The sequence below is a fragment of the Electrophorus electricus genome, chromosome 25 (genome assembly GCF_041902795.1).
Source record: "Electrophorus electricus isolate QZ-2024a chromosome 25, ASM4190279v1, whole genome shotgun sequence".
Taxonomy (NCBI): domain Eukaryota; kingdom Metazoa; phylum Chordata; class Actinopteri; order Gymnotiformes; family Gymnotidae; genus Electrophorus; species Electrophorus electricus.
In genome coordinates this window covers 4,579,865-4,602,044 of record NC_137521.1, presented here as the reverse complement: position 1 = coordinate 4,602,044, position 22,180 = coordinate 4,579,865, and the positions used below count along the sequence as shown (strand labels likewise).

Genomic DNA, 22,180 nt, shown 5'->3' with positions numbered 1-22,180 from the left:
GATCTTTTGTTATTTATAATTTGTAAAGCAAAAATCCGTTGTCTCTACTCTCGTCCGATTTATCTTAATTATACGTAGGCTACCTAAACACACTTTGCTTTTCACAAACATACGAGATTCTCATAAAAAATACTGAAATATAAGATAATTAATTTAACATTGTACTTTAGGTACTTGTGTTGGACACGCCCACTAAGTGTGCGTATCACCCAAGCTGAGGCGTAATATGGTTTTGCTGTCAATCCTGAGAGCAATCAGAGCAAGTGGAGGGTTTTCCAGTAAGAAGTCATCAAAAGTTTGTTTCCGCACTCTTTCGAGGTCTTGGTTAACTACCGCTAACAAATTATGTAAATGTGAGCATTACATGGAATAGAAAAAATGACTTAATATCTAAATTGTAATAAAGGTTTACCTCTGAAAAGACGCATTAGCTTAGTTGGCTAGCTAGTTGGCTACAATGTAGCTACGTTAGTAAGAGAAATAGCATATGCTACAGTGAACTAAATCACTGGTTGTTAATGGGAGTAGCTAGCCTAGTTACCCAGATAGCTGTTCTCTGACCATGCGATCGTTACATATAGCAGGCCACTATTTGGAAATAGTTGGTATTTATTCAAGAGGACGAAAGCTGGTGCTCGCTCATCTTTCGTCCTGGGAACATTAAAACCAGCCAGTAAACAGAAGAACAGGTACGTACGACTGCTGATGAAAAGTTAGCTAGCTAGGTTAACGCTAGCTAACTAATTACCAACGCGTTTGTATGCCAATAACTAGCTATATAAATGTGCATATTACTATCGCTAACGAGCTGTCAACTTGTGAACAGCTATTTTAGGTTACTAGCTATTTAACTAGCAACTAAGAAACAACACTGGCTGTCTAGATATACAACTAGCTAACAAATAGGGTTAATGTTGTTAATGTAGTACATCTGTATGGGCTTGTTCATGTATTGCTTGGTTGTGTTGGGGTTCTTGCGAGATATGCCAGAGCTTGCTAGGTTAGCTAAGATACCTAGCTAGGTAACTTTGGCTATGTTAGTGAACTGTATTTTGCAGCCAGAAAAAACAAGACTTAGTTTAATAGAGCCAACATTCGCTAGGTAAAATTAGCTGGATATGCGGCTGGATATGCGGCTGGCTAGCTAAGCGAATCCCGTGCGTCTAAATCAATAGTTAGATGGCCATCTAGCTAAATATTTAGCTAGCGCGGTCAGTTAGCGGTGAATGTTTGTCCTTGCTGGACATAAATCACATTATCTTTTTATCGCTTTTAATGCTTGAAATTAAATGCTAATTGATTGTAAATTTTACTAGATAGTAGATAGCATGTTCGGACAAGTTTAAATCCTGTCTTGATGGTGATTTATTATTTATTTACATTTTTGTAACGTTATTTTCTGTAGCAAACCCTCTATCTTAGGTTAGTTAGACCGCTTAACGTGAGTTAAATAGAGGAGGACGGACTTGGTGGAGCAGTGTTGCGCTCAGGCCCAAGATCACTTAAATCTCGTAAGAACTCAGTTTAACTTTAAAAGTTTGAACCTTTAAAAGCTTAAAATTTGATCTAAACTGTTTTAGCAAGTATCCAAAGTTATTTGGAATATAACAATGTAGTTAATCTGATGTAAAGAAAAGTATAGAAATTATTGTGTGGCTTTAAATCAGTGCTGATCTCCTGATTTAATGACTTAAATGAGCTGTCAAGTTCAAGGTAAAATAGCCTTTACATGTTTCAAGGTGGATTGGCCATGCTGGCCTTGTGAAGTTTGAATTCAATACTTGCTTTCAAAGTTTTGTGAACTTTTTTAACTGAACACAAGCAAATCTGAGTTGCTCTTTATCAGGCTCTAAAGCTCATCTCTTCTTGGCCTCAATATTGATGGGATTCTGATAATAACATCTTCCCACATCCGTAATCTGAGTTTGTCACCCCATGCTATCCTTTTGACATTCATGTCAATTCTGTAGTTAAGAGCACTTTTCCATCTTAATAATATCGCTCCTCTCCAGTCGTCCCTTGGTCTAGCAGACATAGAAGCACTTGTTTAAGCGTTAGAGATCTATATAGATTACTATGTTGTTGTTTTTTTTGTTTGTTTAGTTTTTGGGGGTTTTTTTTAATCCAGCCTTCCTGTCATTCTCCTCAATAGGTTATGGTGTGTACAAAATGTAGCTGCTTAGATCCTCATCCACTCTATGAAAGCTGACAATCTCACCCCTATCCTTCAGTGTCTACATTGGTTACCTATTACATTCTGTGTTCAGTACAAGGTTCTTCTTATTACATATAAATCTTTGCACAGCCTCATTACCTGATTTAGCTTTTTCATCCATGTGTCCCACCCTGTACATTAAAATCACCAAATTGTAGCTTTCTAATATTTAATTTGACCTTAATGGGTGAATGATAATTTAGTGTAATTGCTGCCAAATTAAGGAATCCCAAATCTATTCAGGATGCCTCCTCGCTTCCCTCATTTAAACCTCTGTTAAAGACTTACTTGATTTTGCTGTTAGTAATGCTCCTCATGTATTTGAATGTTATACTTGTAATGTCTTTTTGTTACTTAATTGTGTACTTCATTTATATAGACTATGTTTTGATTGTAAAGTGTCCTTCAGCATGGGAAAGGCACTGTATAAATAAAAGTGATCATGATTTGATGATGGGTAATTCCTTTTGTCATGAGCTGGGCAGGGCAAACATAAATAGCAATCTAGAGAAATCATCAATCAGTTTAGTTTAGCCATAGCAAGCCATTTTATTGGATTGTTTTTGGATTGGATGAAACCTACTTTAAGATAAAAAAATATATACATGTGCTGGAAGAAAGAGTGAGGGTATCTTTTGTGTGTTCTTGCATATCTGTATAACAGCAGTCAGAAGGTAGGTTAATGCTATGAATTCTGCAACATGGGTTGTTGCACTGTGGAACAGAGTGTATACAATAGCAGATGGTCTCTAGAATGTCTTGAGTAATGGCTTGACTAATGGCTTGACTAGTAACATATCACCTAGGCTAAAATGACCTAGGCAGTAAGCCAGTATTCATGTTTTGTGATAGGCTGAAGACTATTCTTGCAGTAAGCCTGTTTTGTCATATGCTGTAAGCTATCTTGGTTACTCCACCTCTCATGTCAACTTAAAACATTTTCTTTACATTAGCTTGCAGAAACACAAGTCATATTTGCTGCTGATCCTTGAAGTTTTATTCTGTTTAAATGGTTGATTTTGATCCAAAGCAATACTTTCTTAGCCAGATAACAGTGATCATTGTGCTATCTCAATTTTGCAAAACAAAACCCGTCCACAGTGTGGCCTGTTTTGTTCACAATTGTAAAAATCAGGTAGTGGCCTGGGAGTGAGATCAAAGTGAAGTTAATCAGAGTCTGAAAAAGAAAATATTTTACTCCGGACTGTCAGTGCTAGGAAGAATGTAAAGACCTTTGGTTAAGACAGGCTGGTAAAGTAGTTGTCTAGGTTGTGTATTGGACAGAAATGGAGTAAAATTAATTCTGCAGTTTGAGGAATGCAGCGCTGACACTGTAGTCACCAAGTGCCAAATGTGTTTACAGGATTAATGATTCATATTGGTACAAATTTGCAGAGATCTGCTTGAGATCTGCATTATTTAAATATATTTTAGCACTTTTGTTAAATCTAATTTATTAAGGTGTAAACCTTTTTTAAAAAAAAAAAGAATTTATGATGATGATTTATATTATACCAAAGGTGCTAAGGTTTTGATCTACTATTCATATGCTGTCTGGATGACTCTACTGGCACTCCACTAGTTCAGAAATAAGGTTTACAAATTATTACATTTAGAAGTTCCTATTTAAACTTCTTATTAATTCTAGATTCAGAACTAGACTAGATGCTCTATGAGTAAGGCTCATACTCTGTGATTAGTAGATTGTTCAGTTAAGTCTGCCAGTTTTAATGTAGCTAGTCACGGCTTGCACCTTTCCTGGGGTTCAAATCTACACTTTGCCTTTGCTACAAGATAATATATCATCTGGAATGCTGAGGAATTTGCCATTAAACTATTTTGTGTTAAACAAAAAGGTTTGTTTTATTTATCTCTACATAGATTTGAAGTAGATTGATTCTTAACTCAACTGATTGTGTGTTGATGACTGTTGCAGTGAAGTCTGATAAAGACTGTAAAATGGTGTTGAAAGAGATTTTTTTTTTTTGCCTTTAATCTTAGTTTTTAGTAGTCATACTGACAGATCATGAGAAACATTTTAGATTTTAAGGCCTCCTTGTCTTTTTTTTTTAATCTTCCCTACACTCACTGGTTCAGCCAACATGCTGAATTGGTTAATGCAAAAATATATTAAAATTTACATACTAACATCTGGAAGTTACTATTTAAAACACTCATTAATTCTAGATTCATAACTAAGATAGATATTCTGTGAGTAAGGCTGCTCCTCTGTGGTTAATAGATTGATCAGTTAAGCCTGCTGGTCTGAATGTAGCCAATTTCCCAAAGTTTCTTTTTCATAATACAAACTCATATTAAGCAAACTGAATAAGAGAATGTCATTGGCTTACCAAAGCCTTTTAGTAAAGGGCCTTAGGGAGTTTAAAGACTAAAACTAATATTTGCTTTTCTGAATAGCTGTTGCTTTGCTTCTTAAAATAAACCTTAATCCCAAACAGGGCTGCAGTAATAGTTAACTAATCTGACCGACATTTTTCTTATGCATGTAATCTTCTGGCTTGAAGAAAACAATAGGTTTTTTCAGTCATGTAAGTTATTTTGCTCACAGGTAAAAATGGAATGTAAACTGTGAGTGCCAATCTCATAACACAAAAAGCAGCCATATCTTATTGAGACAAGTCACACAGAATAGGTTGTGGTGGTCATGTTTGTAGTGTAGTGTCCTCTTTTTATTGGTCATAATAATACAATTGTATTCACTGAACACATAACGGTCCAGAAAATTTTGGATGGAATTTATTAGATTATGATGATAGATTACTATCTTCCAGTTGATACTGTTTCTTTTCTTGTGTTGACTGTCAGCAGGGTGGCCACAATAGCTATAGGATGGAAGGTGAGGACCTTTAGCAGGCTGCCTGACAAAGAGCCATGGAGGGGGATGAGCAAGCTACTTCTCCAGTGAAAGGTGAAGGCTTGGTGGAGCTAACCATGGTGGAGGGGGCCATGGCACTGGCGGAGTTTATGGAAGGCCAGACGTCTCCCCAGGCTGATATCAGCCTTCCTCGCGTCACTGTGGACACAGCCTGGCTGACTGTTCAGGAGGGAGAGTCCACCTCGTCTGACTGTGGAGGTACCACAGACCTTCAGGAGCTGGGCTCTGCCTCAGCGGATGAGGGAGAGAGGGAGGGCAGCGAGATCTTGGACACCACAGGAACAGGGGTATCGCCCCTCAGCAAGGAATCATGGAATGGGGACAGAGTGAAAAAGGATAAACAGCAGAAGAACAGTAGTACACATGTAAAAGCTAGCTCATTCCCAGGTAAAAATGCTTACTGAATGAATGAGTCCAATTGTTGAAACTCTCAAACACAAGGGGTCTCGGTTCACCTGTGCAGTAGCTAGCTAGGTCAGTTAGTGGTAGACCAAATGTGGATTGCAGTAAAGACCAAAATAAACATTTTGGGGACAATAAACATCTTGGTGCACAATAAACATCTTTGTTCTCCCATTAATCATGTCAGTTAAGTAGTTCCAAGAGTGGATTACATCCAGGAATAATTCTTTATATTAACATTAGTTAGTGGCTGTATCAGAGTTAAATGCTTACTTGCTGGCTTGTAACATAAGATGTTCATAATTACAGTTGTGATTTTTGTGATGATGTTAATGATTAGGGTGAGTGTAATTATTAATCTAGCATGCTCTGCTTGGCTCAGATTTTGTATTGTTGACACTTAACTGAAACTGAGCAATTGATGGTAGGCTGGTTAAACCAGACATGCCTAGTTGTCACATTTCTCAAACATCTAAAATGAGTATTAAAGGGGATACAATATGTTAACATAAATTTTTTCAGTGATTGTGCACATACATTTGAGTATCTGGAGTTTGTACCAACCTAAAGGATACAGAGGGATCAGTACTGTGTCATTTCCAAAACTACAGATTAGAGAAAAGTATCTGTCTAGCTAAGTATTTAAAAAATAATTATGCTGTGCGTTTCTTTGGCCATTTAGCACTAGCTAATGGTAATGGATGAAGTAATAGATGTAATTTTCTAGAAAGTCATTGGTGTTGCATGCTGCAGGATCTTCAATAACGTTAGCGACATTAGCATATTGTGCTATGTGAAAATGTACTTAATGTCTGTAAAGTAGATCTGTAACCTGGCACACAGGCACACTTTGTAGTGTGTAGGTATGTATGTTAGGGTGTGTGTAGCTGTTAGAATGAGCAGAGCTGACCTCAGAGCAAACTCAGGGTCTGACTCTGGATCAGACAAATATGGTTGCTCTGCTATGTTTTCTCTTGCAGCCATGGTTCACACTCAGAAATTATGCATGTAGATGGGGGTGTGGTGAGTGCTGGTTCATTATCATTTTTAAGGAACAGTGCTGTTTTGACACGGTGAGAAAGTTGGATCTTTGTGGTATTTTGAGATGTCAGACATTTCATTAACATCCCAGGGAACTATGCTAATAGGTCATTTCTACACATATGATTGAGACACTGCCATATCAGTAGGATTGTTCAGCAAATGCATAATTTTATTTTATTTTTCCTCCTCTGACTCAGATCCACTGCAAACGTCTGCACTCTCACTATCTGATCACTTGAGGCTCGGCCGGGATGACGCTGATGGCGTGGGACTGAGTGTGGAGTGCAGGATATGTGGGGACAAAGCTTCAGGGTTCCACTATGGTGTGCATGCCTGTGAGGGTTGCAAGGTACCAGCCTTAGCTCCCTGCTACTTAGTTCACAGCAGTACCAAAGCCGTCAGGTGCCATTTACCACAAAAACCCTTTCTGTGCTTTGTGCAATGCTTTGAGTCCATTCATTCTTAATCCATTATTTATATTAAATAATCATGTAAACCAAGCCAGAATTTACTAAACTGCCTTCTCCAACCTGACACCACCAGTATTCTGGTGACTCTATAAGACCAAGCTTATATAATCTACATGGTGCCCAGTAAAAATAATGCAGAATATTAAACAATTTAGACTTACTCTAAGATCTCTAAACATTGTTTGTAATAATTCTGAACAATGTCTATTCAGCTGCAAGGATGTTTAACAAAGGTTTGTTAAACTTAATTTTAACATCCTGAACCATGGTGGGTTAATGTTGTTGTTTTTTTTTTCTTTAAACATACTGTACCCATGCTTTTGTAACCATTAATAGACTGTTTATAGTCTATTTATTATAATTGTAGACTGTTAAATACAAAAAGCAAGTGTTGGAACGTTTATAGTGATGTACATGAAGTGCTTGACATTTAAGTATATTAATGAATATAGCATAAATGTTCACTGTTAATGGACACTGATCACCTATGAAATAGGTGTACAATAATATTTATAAACATCACACTTCAATTTAGGTGTCTTCGCTGCGATATAAACATATCGCATATATTCCAATACTTAAAAACATTCTACAACTCCAATCCATGTGTATTACTATATTGTATTTTGGTTTATTCTTTACTTAGCTTGTTGATTGTTGTTACTGATATTTGTATCTGATTTTATGCATATATAGAGGCAAGTGCAGATGTGCACTTTATGAAATGTTAGTTTATTTTTTGTCCTTTTTATTGTCTCCTCAAAACAATGGTAACATTTTAAAGAGCTTCTTTGTTTTGGCATGGGATGGTTTGAAATGGATAAAAACATTTTGTTTTTCTTTTCCTTTTTTCTTTATTCATTATAACTATTATATTTTTTTCCAAAATGATGTTACAAAAATTATCTAAAGTTGCATTAGGTGTTAATGGTTGTATATGGTTTTCTCATTCACAGGGATTTTTTAGACGCACCATTCGTATGAAGCTAGAGTATGACCGCTGTGAGCGCACCTGCAAAATCCAAAAGAAGAGTCGCAATAAGTGCCAATACTGCCGCTTCCAGAAGTGCCTGGCTCTTGGCATGTCCCATGATGGTGAGGATTATTCAGTCACATTGGGCTGATCAAATTAACATGTGAAAAACCATAAATGTGAGTTTAGCTCTTATGAAAAGTGGAGCTCCATGCTGTGGTTTACATTTTGTGGATGCACAAGTTCATTCACAAGAGGGGGCTACATTTATCTTCAATTTACAATAATCCTTTACGTAATAGACTTACTTTTTTATACATTTTGGAATATGGTTAATAGCATGTCAATGTATGAAGTCACTTTGTAGTGTTGCTAAGAATCGGTTCAAAACTGACCCTTTAAGTATTATTCCTTGTGTTATTTACTGCTCCTCTACCCGATACCACATTTTCATGGTTGGGAGCAAACCTTAAAGCAAAATGACCACCTAAACCTTGTTTAACACCACAGCTATTCGGTATGGCCGTATGCCAGAGGCAGAGAAGAAGAAACTGGTGGCCGGGCTACTGGCAGGAGAAAAGAATCTTCTGAGCCCTGGACGCTCTGATCTCAAAACTTTGGCCAAGCATGTAAATACAGCCTACCTAAAGAACCTCAACATGACCAAGAAAAAAGCACGCAGCATCCTCACTGGCAAGACCAGCTCCACAACGGTATTTCCACCTTTTATCTACATTGTATGTAGGACACTAATCTGAAGCCTCTGATTATTATGTGCACTAAGGACTGAAGCTAACTCCAGCAGATGAGGCATCAGTGTTCTGAAGTTACATTGCCAATGTGATTTTATTTTTAACAACATATGACTTGTGGTTGTTGTTTGTGCAACCACCACCTTTATTACTGAACGGTCATTTATTACATGTATGGAGGCACGCCTTTATATTGTGCTATATGGGGATGAAAAAGTCATTTGTGTAATATTTAAAAAAAATAGATTTATTTTTTAACAGCTGACTTTTTTTTTTGTCTGCAGCCCTTTGTGATTCATGATATGGATTCACTGTGGCAAGCGGAGAATGGTTTGGTCTGGAACCAGCTGAATGGCGCACCCCCAAATAAAGAAATCGGAGTCCATGTTTTTTACCGGTGCCAGTGCACCACAGTGGAAACTGTTCGAGAGCTCACAGAGTTTGCCAAAAACATCCCTGGCTTTGTAGATCTTTTCCTTAATGATCAGGTATAAATGACATGGTAGTCCTCTGTCTTTTCTGTGTTGAGATGGGGGTTATTCCATGTGGTTTTTCACACCAGCTATCACAATTCTAGGTCCCAATTGCATAGTAATATCAGCAAAAATTGATGTCACAGTCATGTTTTGAGCATAGCTTACTGTCTGGCCCTGGTTGATTTCCCTGTCCTTCTCCTCTCTCAGGTGACCTTGTTAAAGTATGGCGTTCATGAGTCCATTTTTGCAATGCTGCCATCCCTAATGAATAAAGATGGACTCCTGGTAGCCAATGGCAAGGGCTTTGTGACGAGAGAGTTTTTACGAAGCCTGCGCAAACCCTTCAGTGAAATTATGGAACCCAAGTTTGAGTTTGCAGTGAAGTTCAACGCCTTGGAGCTGGATGACAGCGATTTGGCTCTGTTTGTGGCGGCCATCATACTGTGTGGAGGTGAGAATTGGAACAAGTGTCAGTGTAGTGATAAGGCTTTAATGTAAGTATTAGAGAGGCAGCAATAGGAGAATTCTGGGCTCATGCTAATAATCGTTATTGGACGGGTTGACAACCTGTGGAGCACATTCCAGGATGGGCACATGGAGCCATTTACAGTGGCATACAGAAGACCAAACTATAGTTCTATGTTTGTATAATTAGACTAGAGCTATAATAATATAATGACAATCCAAGCTTATAGGGCCGATCAAGCTTCCCAAAAGAACCAGGCTTACATTCAGGCTGCAGAAATATAAATGGAATGATTTCTCAAAGCATTTAAAATTTTCTGTTTCCCACTCTGTTGGCTATAGATGTGCACTTTACATCCAATCTACCATGTACACGCACACACACATAAAGCTATACGTGTTTAGCGGTGAAGATCTTTTAATGGTGTTTATTGTTTTAGCTAAGGATAGACATTTCGGGGAACATCTAATAAATTGGTTCATATCGGTTTGTGTTTTCAATATGGGCTATGTTGTGACATATATTTTTAATTATTTTAAAAATATTTATTTATTTAAAGCTCTAGGGGGGTGAGAGTGAGAAAGGGACAGAGAGAGAGAAAGATTTTTATATTAGCAGCAGACATAGCCAAGCGCATAAACTGTCTCCATAAAAATTAAATTGCCGGTCTTAATTTCGACTGCACCAGAAATCCTAGGTTTGTGTATAAGGCTTGCTTGAGTTATCTAATGCCACCAAATTAGCATGATGTAAAAAAAACTTTATTCTGTAGAAAGCTGAACATGATAGACTACAGCTAAAGCAAACTAAACCAACATATATAAGATGCTTAAGTCTGTTTTACAGTCACATATACTAGTAGCCATTTTATTAATTTCCTCTGTACCTACAGGCTCAGTACATTTTTGCTCAATTCTGTTTATGCCAAAGGTCCAAAGATATAACTTGTTCTCTTCACAATTTTAGTGGCCTCTTCCATGAATTACCTGTTTTGTTTTTTTAAAACAATGGCAGGCAATGTCTCTTTTGTGTATATATTTATAACTTCTGATTTATCAGTTTGCTATATTTATAAGTGCTTCTATAAAAAGTTAAACAAGTGCATTTATATTGAAGTCATACAGCTGACACCTGCCCTTTGAGCAAAACCAGGACACTCATGAAAAAGGCAAATTGACGCAGCATACATGCGGTAAGGAAGTTTGTCAGTCAGCTGATATCACTGTGCAGTATTAGTAGCGGGAGTGGTAGATTACAGCCTAAAAATGACCATAAAAATGCATGCCAGCCTAGTAGGTACAGCCACAGAATATGCATACCTATTAAAGTAATGACTCTGTGTGTGTATATTCACATGTTGTTGCCCACCTAACCCATACAGATACACCTCCAGTGACACCTGTGTACATAACTTGTGAAGCTGGCACCCACACCTGTATCATGAAATGCTAAGCAAAGCAGTGTATGCATAAAAGTGCATTACAAATTTTAAAAAATACTATCTGCATGCAGGAAATCTGGCATAACAGTCATCTTTATATTTTTGGCACAGAATGTAGAAAGTTTTGCTGACCCCTGTTATAATATATCTGTTAACGTAATGTTAGCCATTCTCCCAGTCTTCATGATTGGTCAGATTATGACTGCAGGACCACTGTTGACTGGATATTTATCCAGTCAGCAGTGGTCTTGTGGTAGGAAACTTGCCAGTGAGGAACAAGGGGAGGATTGCTGATGGATTGTGCATGCCAGCAGATGGGCTACAGTCTTTAACTATATACATCTGTAAAACACACCCTTAAGCTGTGTGCAAGGTGAGTGTTTGAAATTAAGGACAGTGAGTGTAATGTATTGTCTCACTAGTAATTAGGGTTCTGTTTCTGTGATGGATATACCCATTCTGTGAAACCAAAGAGGATGCTGCTTTTTTTGTCTTTTATACATTGAATTGAGATTTGTGAAAACTGTCATGTGTTTTCAAAATCAGTACCATAAGATATATATTAAAAAAGTGGTACCTTTTCTTATAGAAATGTAAAGCATATGGCTCTGTGCTCCCTGTGTAGACCGTCCAGGACTCATGAACGTGAAGCAGGTAGAGCAGATCCAAGACAGCATCCTCCAGGCTCTAGACCAGCACCTCCAGGTTCACCATCCAGATTCACTTTACCTCTTCCCCAAACTACTGCAGAAGATGGCTGACCTCCGTCAGCTAGTCACAGAGAACGCCCAACTGGTTCAAATGATTAAAAAGACAGAATCTGAGACCTCCCTCCATCCACTTCTACAAGAAATTTACAAGGATATGTATTAAATCTTTTCAGTGAAGACTATTAACCTCTCATTCTGAACCAAGACATGTAAATTATATACAGGTCTTGTGCACATGGTGCTGTAGACACCTTAAGATTTTTATAGACTATTATGGAGTTTCACAAATACTGTGTTGGAAAAAAATTCTTAGGGGTTTTTGTTTCTTTTAATTAATAAATATTGATTTTTGTGACCAGCTGATCACAGTTTCCACCTGGTCAACAGTTCAGCAATATAACTCAGAATATAATGTTGTGTTTTGAGTGTATTATATACACCATTTTCTAATAGTCCTTTTTTTCTGAATTAGACTTGACTAAAAGGATTCAAGTAGTTTTAAATCCAGGCTGCCACACACACCTAAATGCAGACCTTTCCGGACTTTTGGAAGGGTTCTTGTAATCATGGTTTAAGGCATAGACTCGATCCAATGCTATAGTGCAACTTGGCTTGGGACATTGTTTGGAATTAAAGCTTGCTCAAATGATTACTAGTCACATTTTCACCACAGATGAAATGCTTTTAAAAGAAATATTAACGGGCCTGGTACCAGGATGTGTACTTGGCTACATAAGAATATTGCCTTAATTCGACTATTGTCTGTAATTTGTCATGTCCCTGAGGAGTGGCATGCTTTTATTTGCTGATAGCAAAAGGCAATGCTACAGTCAACATTATTTTAAAGTTCAATATACTTTTGGTATGTCAGATAACATTAATAAGATAACCCATTCTTCCAGTGCTATTTATGGCCTTTCATGTTTGTAGGAGTTTGATTTGGTTTGCCTTATTTAACATTTATTTACTTGGGGTCTTAAAGGAATGGTTTGTTTTAAAACAAAATATAGATTCTTCACTGGTAGTAAAGACATATTTTCCTAAAATGTTATTCCAATGTCCTATTGTATGGGCTTTTGTGTATGTGTAAAAGCTTGACACTTATACTGTTCTAAAAGCTACCCAGTATCTATTTCAGACCTCAGCTGTCAAATTGGTGGGTCTCTAATGAACAGCAGCATGTCAGAAATCAGAAAATTGATTTATGGTTTAAAAATGCACTGTATTTTCAGGTTGGAGACTTTTATTCTGGAGCAAATGGTGTGAAGAATACAAATAGTTTTAATTACCAATTATTTTGATATTTTTGATGGCTCAGGTGGCTCAGAATGAAAATCTGTTGAAACAAAAAGTATTTTCATGTTTATTCATTTATTTGGTCACCCCACAAAGATTTATTCTTTTGGTAAAACCCTAACTATGTGATGTTATGTACTTCCTAAATCAGGGCCCTGTAGTTGCATCTAAATTTGTTTTTAGGAGTTTATCCCTACAGATCATATCTGGATGCATTTAACATCCAATTGCATATCTGTAGAATATTTCATCTAATAATGTTTTTTTTTTTAAATTTAAGTTTGTTTTTTTTAACTGTTTCACAGCTTTTGAGATGTTAGGCCTACTTAAAATATATAAATGCGCTATTGCTACAAAGCTGAACGTCACAATATAAATACCTGCATATGTGTGCCCAGACACTAACATATTTCCAAGCAAGGTGCACTACCACTTGCTTTCAAATCCTTCAACACTTGCCAGGAGTAAGTGCAGTTATATAAGACAAACTACACTGCTCAGCTACTAGTTTGATACCACTTGGCATCCATACAGGCGCACGCTCTGGGAGGTGTGGTTTTTAGGCCTTTTACCACAGATACATTACTTGCTTTTTCTCCTGTTCTATGGGTGCATTGAAGTTCTGGGGCCTATGTCATATGCATATAACGAGCATGGTTATGCAATCTCTATGTCCTGGATTTCAGCAGGCAACTGTTCCTTTGCCACTCCTTATTGGGGTGGGACGATCTAACTTGCATGTTGTAGAGCCAATTGGGCCAATCGATTAAAAGTCATTTTAATTGGCAAGTCCTCGTCTAACAATTAAATACAACTGCGTTAAATTGTTTTTGCTTACGTCAGAGCTCAAGGAACAGGCTGCCAAATGGAGAAGAATACGCGCTTTACGGAAGATGTTTGCAGGTAGGAATGTTTTTTTGAAAAATGAATTTTAAATAGAGACATGTATACGAAACAAAAGGAGATACACTATCTTAAAAATTACAAGCCACTCATCTAGTTTTTGAGTGTCATTATCCAGAGCTGATTTTGTACTTAAGAACGGCATTGGTTGGGCTATACTGCGTGACGTTGCTTGCTTGGAGCTTCCCGTCTTCACTACGAATGAGTGCAGACTTGTATCTAGTAACGTGATTATAGCTTTAAATACACCAAAGTTAGTTCGCTACCTGGTTTCTAGTAGCTGGCTTAACGATACACATGAGAATGGATCGATGTAATGTACCGTATAGACATGCAGCCAAACATGGCTTTAATGTAGAAAGACAGCTTTGCAGGTCGATTATTTTTAAAACCCTTTTGTTTATATACATACATACATGCATGCATACACTTTTATTTATTTATTTTGTAGCTCTAGTCACGTAAGTAACGCTATTAGATATGTTAAACTTGTATCGAGTTATGCCCCAAGAACTTCAGTTAGCTGGCTAACTAGTTAATTAGCGAGCTAGCTAACTTGGCTGGCTTGATGGTCGCTAACTGCTATCTACCTAAACAACGACAGCTGACCAAGTTTGAGTGCTCCCTGTTGTTTACTTTTAAACATTTTTAGCACTATTTGCTATTGTTACTGCTTCGGGTTCCGCAAATTTTAATCAAGAAAGATGTTTTGAAGCTCCCCATTTACAAACAGCTGTGTTGGCTAAACAGCTAGATTAACTAGCTAGGTTTTGTTTGGTGATTCGACTACTGTACAAGTGGAATACATTTCAAGTTGGCAAAAAGTTACCATTTGTAACTTAAGCCATTCTTTTTTTTTTATATAACTCAATTTTAACGTCGAGGACCTTATGAAAATGGTTAGTTTGTACTCGATGCATAACATGTCTGAAGAGTTTTGTCGAATGCTTGTCGTTACTATGTTTTGTTTCAGGCAGTTCATAAATGGTTCCTGCAGGTATGGTCAGCGTTGTTCTTATCTGCATGAATGGCCAACGGTGCAGTCAGTCCAAGTATGCAGGTACTTCCAAAAAGGTGGTTGCTGGTTTGGTGATAGTTGCAGGTGAGGGCTGTTTCAATTTTGTGCAGACTCCTTTAACAAATCCTGGAAATGCATTTTGTATGCTGATTCTCCATTTTTAATATCAGGTATCTCCATGTCGCTCCATATGTGGATAATGGAACTTCAGGTGGCAGACGAGGTTCAGCACCTGTAGTCCATGCCTCTGCCTTAGTGGGTCATACTTTGACTGACCGTCGTGGGTCTGAGCCTTCCCTTTTCCCAAGGCAAGGTGCACACAGTTGGAGTCGGAGAAGGTCTGAGCCTCTGGTCACAAATTTGAGGCAACAGAGTTTGCATCTTACTACAAATATTGCTGAGGAGGAAGAAGATGCAGTTGCACCTCAACCACAGGGTAATGTCTTTAGCGTAATGGTTGATATTTAGTATTTCTATAAATTACTGTGAAGCTATTTGTCACTTGAGCTTTATGTGCATTGCAAATTGGCTTTTTGAGTTTTACCTTTTCCTTTATGTAGCTCTTCAGTAGCAGATGATGATTAATGGTTTACCCTCTGCAGATGAGGGATGGCAGCCACAGCAGTGTGAAGACCCTACTCAGTCACACAGCAGCAGTTTTGTGGGGTCCATGTCTAATGCAGCTTCTGCTGAAGTTAAGGGAAAAAATGTATCCAAAACTGGCAATCAGGTGTATGGAACTGTCCTTTTGGCTGCAGGAATTTTAATGACTGGCCCTGTGAGACTGCCCTGCTCACTGACCAGGGTTCTACCATTTTCAGGAAACCAGTAATCAGTATGGGGGTGTGAGTGGTGCTACTGCCTCAGCTGAGCAGGGACAATCGGAAGCCTACAATCAAAGCAAAAATGTGTTGTGTGGCATCTGCATGGACAAAGTTTATGAGAAAGCAACAGCAAGGGAGAGGCGCTTTGGCATCCTGCCCAACTGCAACCATGCCTTCTGCCTTGGTTGCATTATGACATGGCGGAAGACTAAAGACTTCCAGGAAGATGTCATCAAGTAAGCTTCAATTTGCTTTCAAATAGTTAAAATGGTATTTTCTAACTGATGCTACACTCCCATATCACATGGGAAAGCATAAAATGGAATGTCAGCTTGGACTAAAGTGCATTTAAAAAAATGTTTTTCAGGGCCTGTCCACAGTGCAGAGTAAAGTCGTCTTTTTACATTCCCAGCAAGTTTTGGGTCGGTGAGGGTGAGCCAAAGGCAGAACTGATTGCTTCCTTTAAAGCAAAAAGCAGGTTGGATCTCTTGCTGTTTACTATTGTTTCACGTATTCACTAATTTAAATGGGACAATTTTTAAAACAAATGGTTATGTAAATGTAAAATTGCATAATGCAGTATATTTCTCAGGGCCTTTTCAAAATATGTTCAGGTTGCAGGGTACGTTGATGCATGTAAATCACTGACATCTTGCAGTTGAGCATGACTAAAAGGAATGTGGATAGGGTTGTTTTTTTTTGTTTTTTTTTTTCTCCTCCCTCTTTTAAATAAATTGGGGGGTTGGGTTTTCTATGCATGTTAGAGATGCATGGTCCCTGCGTTCAGTTGTCTGAAGGAACTGTTCTGTCTTGCACCCCTCCCTATCAGTAAAATAAAGTGCAATTTCTTCATGCACCATGGATACTGCCCTTTTGCTTCAGAGTGCATCTTCAGCCATGACTTGCCACCTGGGTACAGACCTCACCGCAGACGTTTCAGACCAAAGGTAACCCCTCCCCTTTCAGCAGCCTTTAACCATAACTTGCATTTTTATACATCTTATAATGTACAGTAGCTCTGGTTTAACCCTACTCTAGAAATAAGAATTGATATTGATCTGGTAACACCACCTTTCTTGACCCTACAACAGAATACCACAGGCTTGCTGGGGAGTATTGATGGTGAAGACCAGCGAATTCTGAGCTATTTCATTGCTCTGACACTTTTGGATGATGAGGACTTTGATTTTCTTGATGAATATGAAGTCTCTTGAGTGTTGGATTCTGGGAGCTCATTCTTAAATAACTAGTTAATTGCTTGGTGGTCCATCTCTTACTCATCTCTTGGATGAGCTGGGTGTACATGTCTCCTCTCTCCTGGTACATGCTGGGGGCACTGCATTAAATGCTGCCTGAGATCTACAGGTTGGTTTGCTTTCAGCCTCCATATTTGGCTAACTTTTAGTCATGTTAAATTTATTGCAGTGGTGTTCAGTGGTGGGAGAGACTGCTGTCTTTGTACATGTACTTGCCTTGGGATGAGACCAGGTTTAGATTCCCCCCCCCAGTACCTTTTGGAAAAAAGTGTTCGTGTGGTTTTGTTCACTTATGTACTGTTTGGTAACATTCGCCTCTGTGTATGCCTCCTACTAAGTTGCACTTTTTTTCTTTTTTCTTTTTTGGTATCACAGATTTTGATTTTAGTGCTGTCTTCAGTTAATATTTTATTAATCTAGATTCTGCTACCTTAGCCATGTTTAAATCTAAACTACAGGCCAGTTTATTTTTTATATATAAATAAATATTGGTGACATTATCTAAAACTAGGCTTGGTGCAGCTCTGGACAAACAGCTGTGCAAACTTGTTGGCAGGCTTTTGATGATCTGATGTATATTGCAGTGTTGACAGGTTCAGGCATCACCAAGACTTGGCATTACATTTTTATAACTTTTATTACCTTACATGTTTTGCTGGAAGAAAATTAAAAATAAAATGTTTGGATTGCCTTATTTGCTGTTTTTCAATTCTACAAAATGGAACTCTGAAATTAGCCTTTGCCAATCTACAAGCCATGGGCTACATGCTGGTGTGGAATTTCAAACAGGTTGTTTATAACTCTAATACTTTGTTTAATTTTGCATGAGTGGCTTTTAATTTTCCTGGTGAATTAACCTACACAATTCATTAAAGGCTGTGTTTATGGGTATGGATTAAATGTCCTTTTGTACTAAACTTTCACCCTTAGTGTGGTGAGGGACTAACTTTTTTGATCTGGGGAAACCAGAAGTAAATTGACTAGTTCTTCCCTAGTAAGTGTTGGCCTTTTAATTTTTAATATAATAACTAGCAAAGCCAGAAAGAGAGTGAGCCCACTTTTTTTCATTAAAATAGCGGAGTTAAGAAGTTAAGAGTGGTGTCACTGAACACAAGTGGATTTATTTTTAAATTTGTTTTTGCGCAGTACAGTATTTTATGTTGGAATGACAAACGATAGGTGGCAGTGTAGGGATGCAATTTGCAATTGGCCACAGACGAAAGAGTAGGACCAGAACTTTGCGCATAAAGTCTGATTGTCCTAGCTAGCTGTCTAGCTCTATGGTAAAACGTCTGTGCTGTGAGGGCAGTGCAGTGGATTTAGAGACTTTGGGACGTTTCACAGATGAACTCAATTTGTCCTGGCTGAGAGCTTGTCTCTGCTAGTTAGCTAGTGAAACCATGACCACAATCTTGAACCGTTTTGACGGTCGAGCCCGCTTGCTAGCATATGCGTTACTTAACGGGGGAGTAAGTGATGCCCAGAAAATGTTCACGAAACAGCGAGGCGCCAGTACTCAGTTCTTTTTGCGATCCTTTCTGAACACTTTATGTCGAGATGAGGCGTGCTTGGATAAGCGAGCGAACTCACTCACTACGTAAGTAAGCAATCATTATATTGGTGCTCGTTGACAAATATTGAAAAGTTGCAAGTGTGTTTACAATGTATAAATAATTCTGTATTATAAAAAAAAATCCAACTCCTGTTGCAGGAAGCCACTGGTCAACATGTTTTCTGATGCATTTAAGTGTGATCTACTGTGCTTTCTGCATCTCATCCATCCTGGTGTGCCACGAGACAGTGTTCTTTCCCTGCTTCACTGCCTCACTCAGGAAGTGAATAAAAAGCCATGGATTTGTGCATTAATTACTCAGCTTCACAAAGATATTGGAAGTGAAGACCTTGGAAAAGGTACACTTCTCACCCCGCAATGTATAGTGGACCTGAAAGGGCTGTGTGAGAGATTCAAAGATTCACAAGAAAAAGGAGTGTGGGATCTGTACCTAAATGAACATTGGACCTGCGAATTATCTCCAGATAATCAAACAGATTTGGAACATAAGAAAAGAAAAAGGGAGATTGTATGCATGGATACAGAGAGGAATGAGCTGCATTCCAAAAGGATGAAGTTGGATATGTTTGCCAGTGGGCTCACTGAGAGTGAAAAGTTGACTGTGGAGGAATCTAATGCAAATACTTTGCAGCTTGACAAGCATCTGGAAGGAGATTCTCCCGTGACACATCAACTGCCAGAGGAAGGATCCTTGTGTGTTTTGTCAGACAACATAAAGGTGATGTGGAAATTAACACAAATTGCTAACATTAAAACCCAAATAATCTGCCTTGTGACAAGATACAGATTTATCTACATTTTTGGAATGGTACAACTAACGCGTTGTTTTTGTTAATCTATGACCATGCCCCAGGAGTTTGCCTAAACAGTAATGGTGGGAGCAAATCATGATGAATGTGCTACAAGAAATGCTAATTAACTGATGCACTGTATTTTAGGCAGCAGTTCCTTTGATAAAAGAATTACTGGAGTCTGAAACAGAGGTAAGAAGAGTATTTTGATCCCTACAATTGGTGAGAGAAATTAGCTTGTCTGGTTCTTTAAAAAGGCGTTTGTTTGTTTGTTTGTTTTTTCTATGTCTGCCCTTTACAGTGGGATGAGAGCTATATGCCTTTTCTCAGAGTGCTGAATGAATGTGATTCATATCAGGTTTGTCCGAACTGTCTTATCATTGTAGACCATTTAATTGATAAAACTGCGCAAAAAACTTTTTAAATTATGTTCTGTGTTTGTTTCTCACTGGTTTATTAGCAGTGGTTCCTGTGTTTTAAAATCATTCATGTTTTCTTTATTTGCTGACTTCAGTTGGAGATGTTGTGTGGAATACTACGTTTGGCTGAAACCCCTGAGCCGACCTTACCTCATTTCTGTAGCTTTCTGCTGGCTCTGTCTCCAGATCTTAGCCACAGCACTGCAAGCATCATTATCAAGCACCTCTTGCTTGGTAAGGTGGGTGGTGCACTCTACATCATGCTAGCATTCTGGTATTATTTAAACACTGAAACCCACTGAAACTATTCAGCTATTTATGTGGCAAAAAGTTATTATTTTGTAGATTTGTCATTTCTCTAATGATTTTAAATACCCATGATTTTTGAGGTGATCAGGGGTGATTCTTTTTACTATACTGCACTCACTCTCTTTGTCTTTCTCAGGTTCTTTCCCTCACAGAGCCAGCCTCTCGTTGTCTGGTCACTGCTGTAACCTCACTTTGCAGTCGTTACCCAAGGCCAACCTGCCAAGCTCTTATAGAGCCAGTCATAAAGGCAGGACAAACAGGTGTGGCAAGTATAGTCAAAGTAAACCCCCACTGCTAGATCAAATTAACTGGTTATTGTATATTACTCTGAAATGCTGTTAAAGATTTAGTTTGTAAGTCATTATACTCTTCTTCAGATAACGCCCAGGCTGAACTGTTCTGCCGGCTGGTGAAAGAGTGCCTTGAGTCACATCACAGACTGTTTGTATTCCAGTGAGTCAAATCTTTTTAAAATGTTCACATGTATTGATTTCGTGATCTGCATTTTTACGCAAGCACTTGCCTATATTTTAAAAGATGTTTTAAGCATAAACGGTCTACATGACAACTTGCTGCTTTCCAGGATGACACTTCATGGATCCTGGAATGAGGGTTTGTTGTCAGTCATCCATGCTTTGTTGGATTTAAAGGTATATTTATATCCTGATATTTCCTTTTAAAATCTCCACAAGCTCAAACACAGTTAAGTGTTGAATTATTACATTGTGCCAAAAGAGTTACATGATGTAGTTTTCTCTTCTCTGTGGTACTTCATGTTGTGCGTTAGTGTTTTAATGTGCCTGCATATCTTCTTTATGTTGCTCCTTCCACTTTCTGGAGATTGAACCAAGTGAGGAGCTTTTCTCCCTTTTCACTACCCAACTGAGCAGGCAGTCTCCACAATTCCCCAAGTCCATGAAGTTCGCCAAGATAATGCTGACTGTCCTGACAAAGTTCCAGTCCTATGTAAGCTGAATGAAATGGATTAATTCAGCCAGGCTGATATTAAATCAGCATGTGCCGTGAGGTGTGAAGTCGGTACAACAGTTTTGGGGCCAATGCAATGTTAAGAAATACTCATTTGACCAATTAAGTTAATATTTAAGGAAATTTTATTTTGTATCATAAAATGTTTCTCAGAATTGAAATGAATACTGTGTTTTTCTGACTTTACAGATGAATGCATCGCGCCAACACACATTGTTGTGCTGTATCTCTTTCAATGAGACCTTCCTTAAGAAATCTCTGCAGGCTGCACTAAAACGTATTTCTCAGTAATGTATGTTATTTTGATATAAATACATTTTCTATATCTTCTAACATTGTAAATACTAGTAAATCTTAATTGTAAATATATGAACAAGGACCTGTATCCTATAATGGCACTGATCTGTCCATTGCTTTCACCCCTCTCCACTTTAAAAATAAATATACAGAAAATATCTAGAAAATTCATGATATTCTGATTTAACCTAGCAAATCAATTGAGTTTGGGCATGATTTTCTTAATAATGCAAATGTAAATATTTTTATGAATAACTACACTCCCCACCCAAATAGACAACAATAATAATAGTAATAATGATAACTAAATAGTTGTTACTTTTAAACATATTCTAATTTAGCTTTTCTAAAGTATCTACATATAAACATATTAGTGAAATCCCTCTACACAGTAAGCCAAAAGCCTGCCAAATGTATGTTTTTCATAGATGTAGAGATATTCAAAATTGTAGTGAAACACATTAAGTTTCTAGAGAAACAACATTTTGGACAGATGTGCTTATTATTTGATAGTAATCATGATGGTAAACAGTAAAAATATTAGAACTCTGAAGATGATTTCAGGTAAGTAATGACAGATGTCAATTTTAAATATTGAATCGGTCATTCTAAAGAGCTCACTGGATTTTTAATAGGATGCCACCATTGCATGTTTGTAAAAT

General features: G+C 37.8%; 3 protein-coding genes across 8 annotated transcripts; all 3 read left to right on the top strand.

The window, feature by feature from the left end:
• Positions 1–231: 231 nt before the first annotated feature.
• ppardb (peroxisome proliferator-activated receptor delta b) lies at positions 232–13,196 on the top strand. Of its 3 annotated transcripts, none has more exons than XM_027033114.3 (8): positions 232–689; positions 5,042–5,498; positions 6,755–6,906; positions 7,984–8,122; positions 8,511–8,713; positions 9,037–9,240; positions 9,436–9,679; positions 11,761–13,196. In XM_027033114.3, exons 2-8 carry the CDS (start codon positions 5,108–5,110, stop codon positions 12,006–12,008), a joined length of 1,581 nt encoding a protein of 526 aa, XP_026888915.1. In that variant the 5' UTR covers positions 232–689; positions 5,042–5,107; the 3' UTR covers positions 12,009–13,196. The 3 variants fall into 3 exon arrangements, with proteins under 3 accessions (XP_026888915.1, XP_026888914.1, XP_081564121.1); XM_027033113.3 differs by having other exon boundaries at positions 5,045–5,498; positions 11,761–12,208; XM_081707995.1 differs by lacking the exons at positions 232–689; positions 5,042–5,498 and having other exon boundaries at positions 6,821–6,959; positions 11,761–12,208.
• Positions 13,197–13,338: 142 nt separating this feature from the next.
• mkrn4 (makorin, ring finger protein, 4) lies at positions 13,339–17,836 on the top strand. Of its 4 annotated transcripts, none has more exons than XM_035521808.2 (8): positions 13,339–14,044; positions 15,018–15,146; positions 15,233–15,498; positions 15,665–15,792; positions 15,884–16,122; positions 16,254–16,364; positions 16,716–16,833; positions 16,978–17,836. In XM_035521808.2, exons 1-8 carry the CDS (start codon positions 14,007–14,009, stop codon positions 17,098–17,100), a joined length of 1,152 nt encoding a protein of 383 aa, XP_035377701.1. In that variant the 5' UTR covers positions 13,339–14,006; the 3' UTR covers positions 17,101–17,836. The 4 variants fall into 4 exon arrangements, with proteins under 4 accessions (XP_035377701.1, XP_026885889.2, XP_026888918.2 ...); XM_027033117.3 differs by lacking the exon at positions 13,339–14,044 and adding an exon at positions 14,217–14,418; XM_027030088.3 differs by lacking the exon at positions 13,339–14,044 and having other exon boundaries at positions 14,216–15,146; positions 16,769–16,833.
• Positions 17,837–18,345: 509 nt separating this feature from the next.
• fance (FA complementation group E) lies at positions 18,346–21,676 on the top strand. The gene is made up of 10 exons (XM_027030083.3): positions 18,346–18,739; positions 18,854–19,433; positions 19,654–19,698; positions 19,808–19,864; positions 20,021–20,164; positions 20,371–20,494; positions 20,612–20,687; positions 20,818–20,884; positions 21,075–21,200; positions 21,411–21,676. Exons 1-10 carry the CDS (start codon positions 18,543–18,545, stop codon positions 21,510–21,512), a joined length of 1,518 nt encoding a protein of 505 aa, XP_026885884.3. The 5' UTR covers positions 18,346–18,542; the 3' UTR covers positions 21,513–21,676.
• Positions 21,677–22,180: the final 504 nt, after the last annotated feature.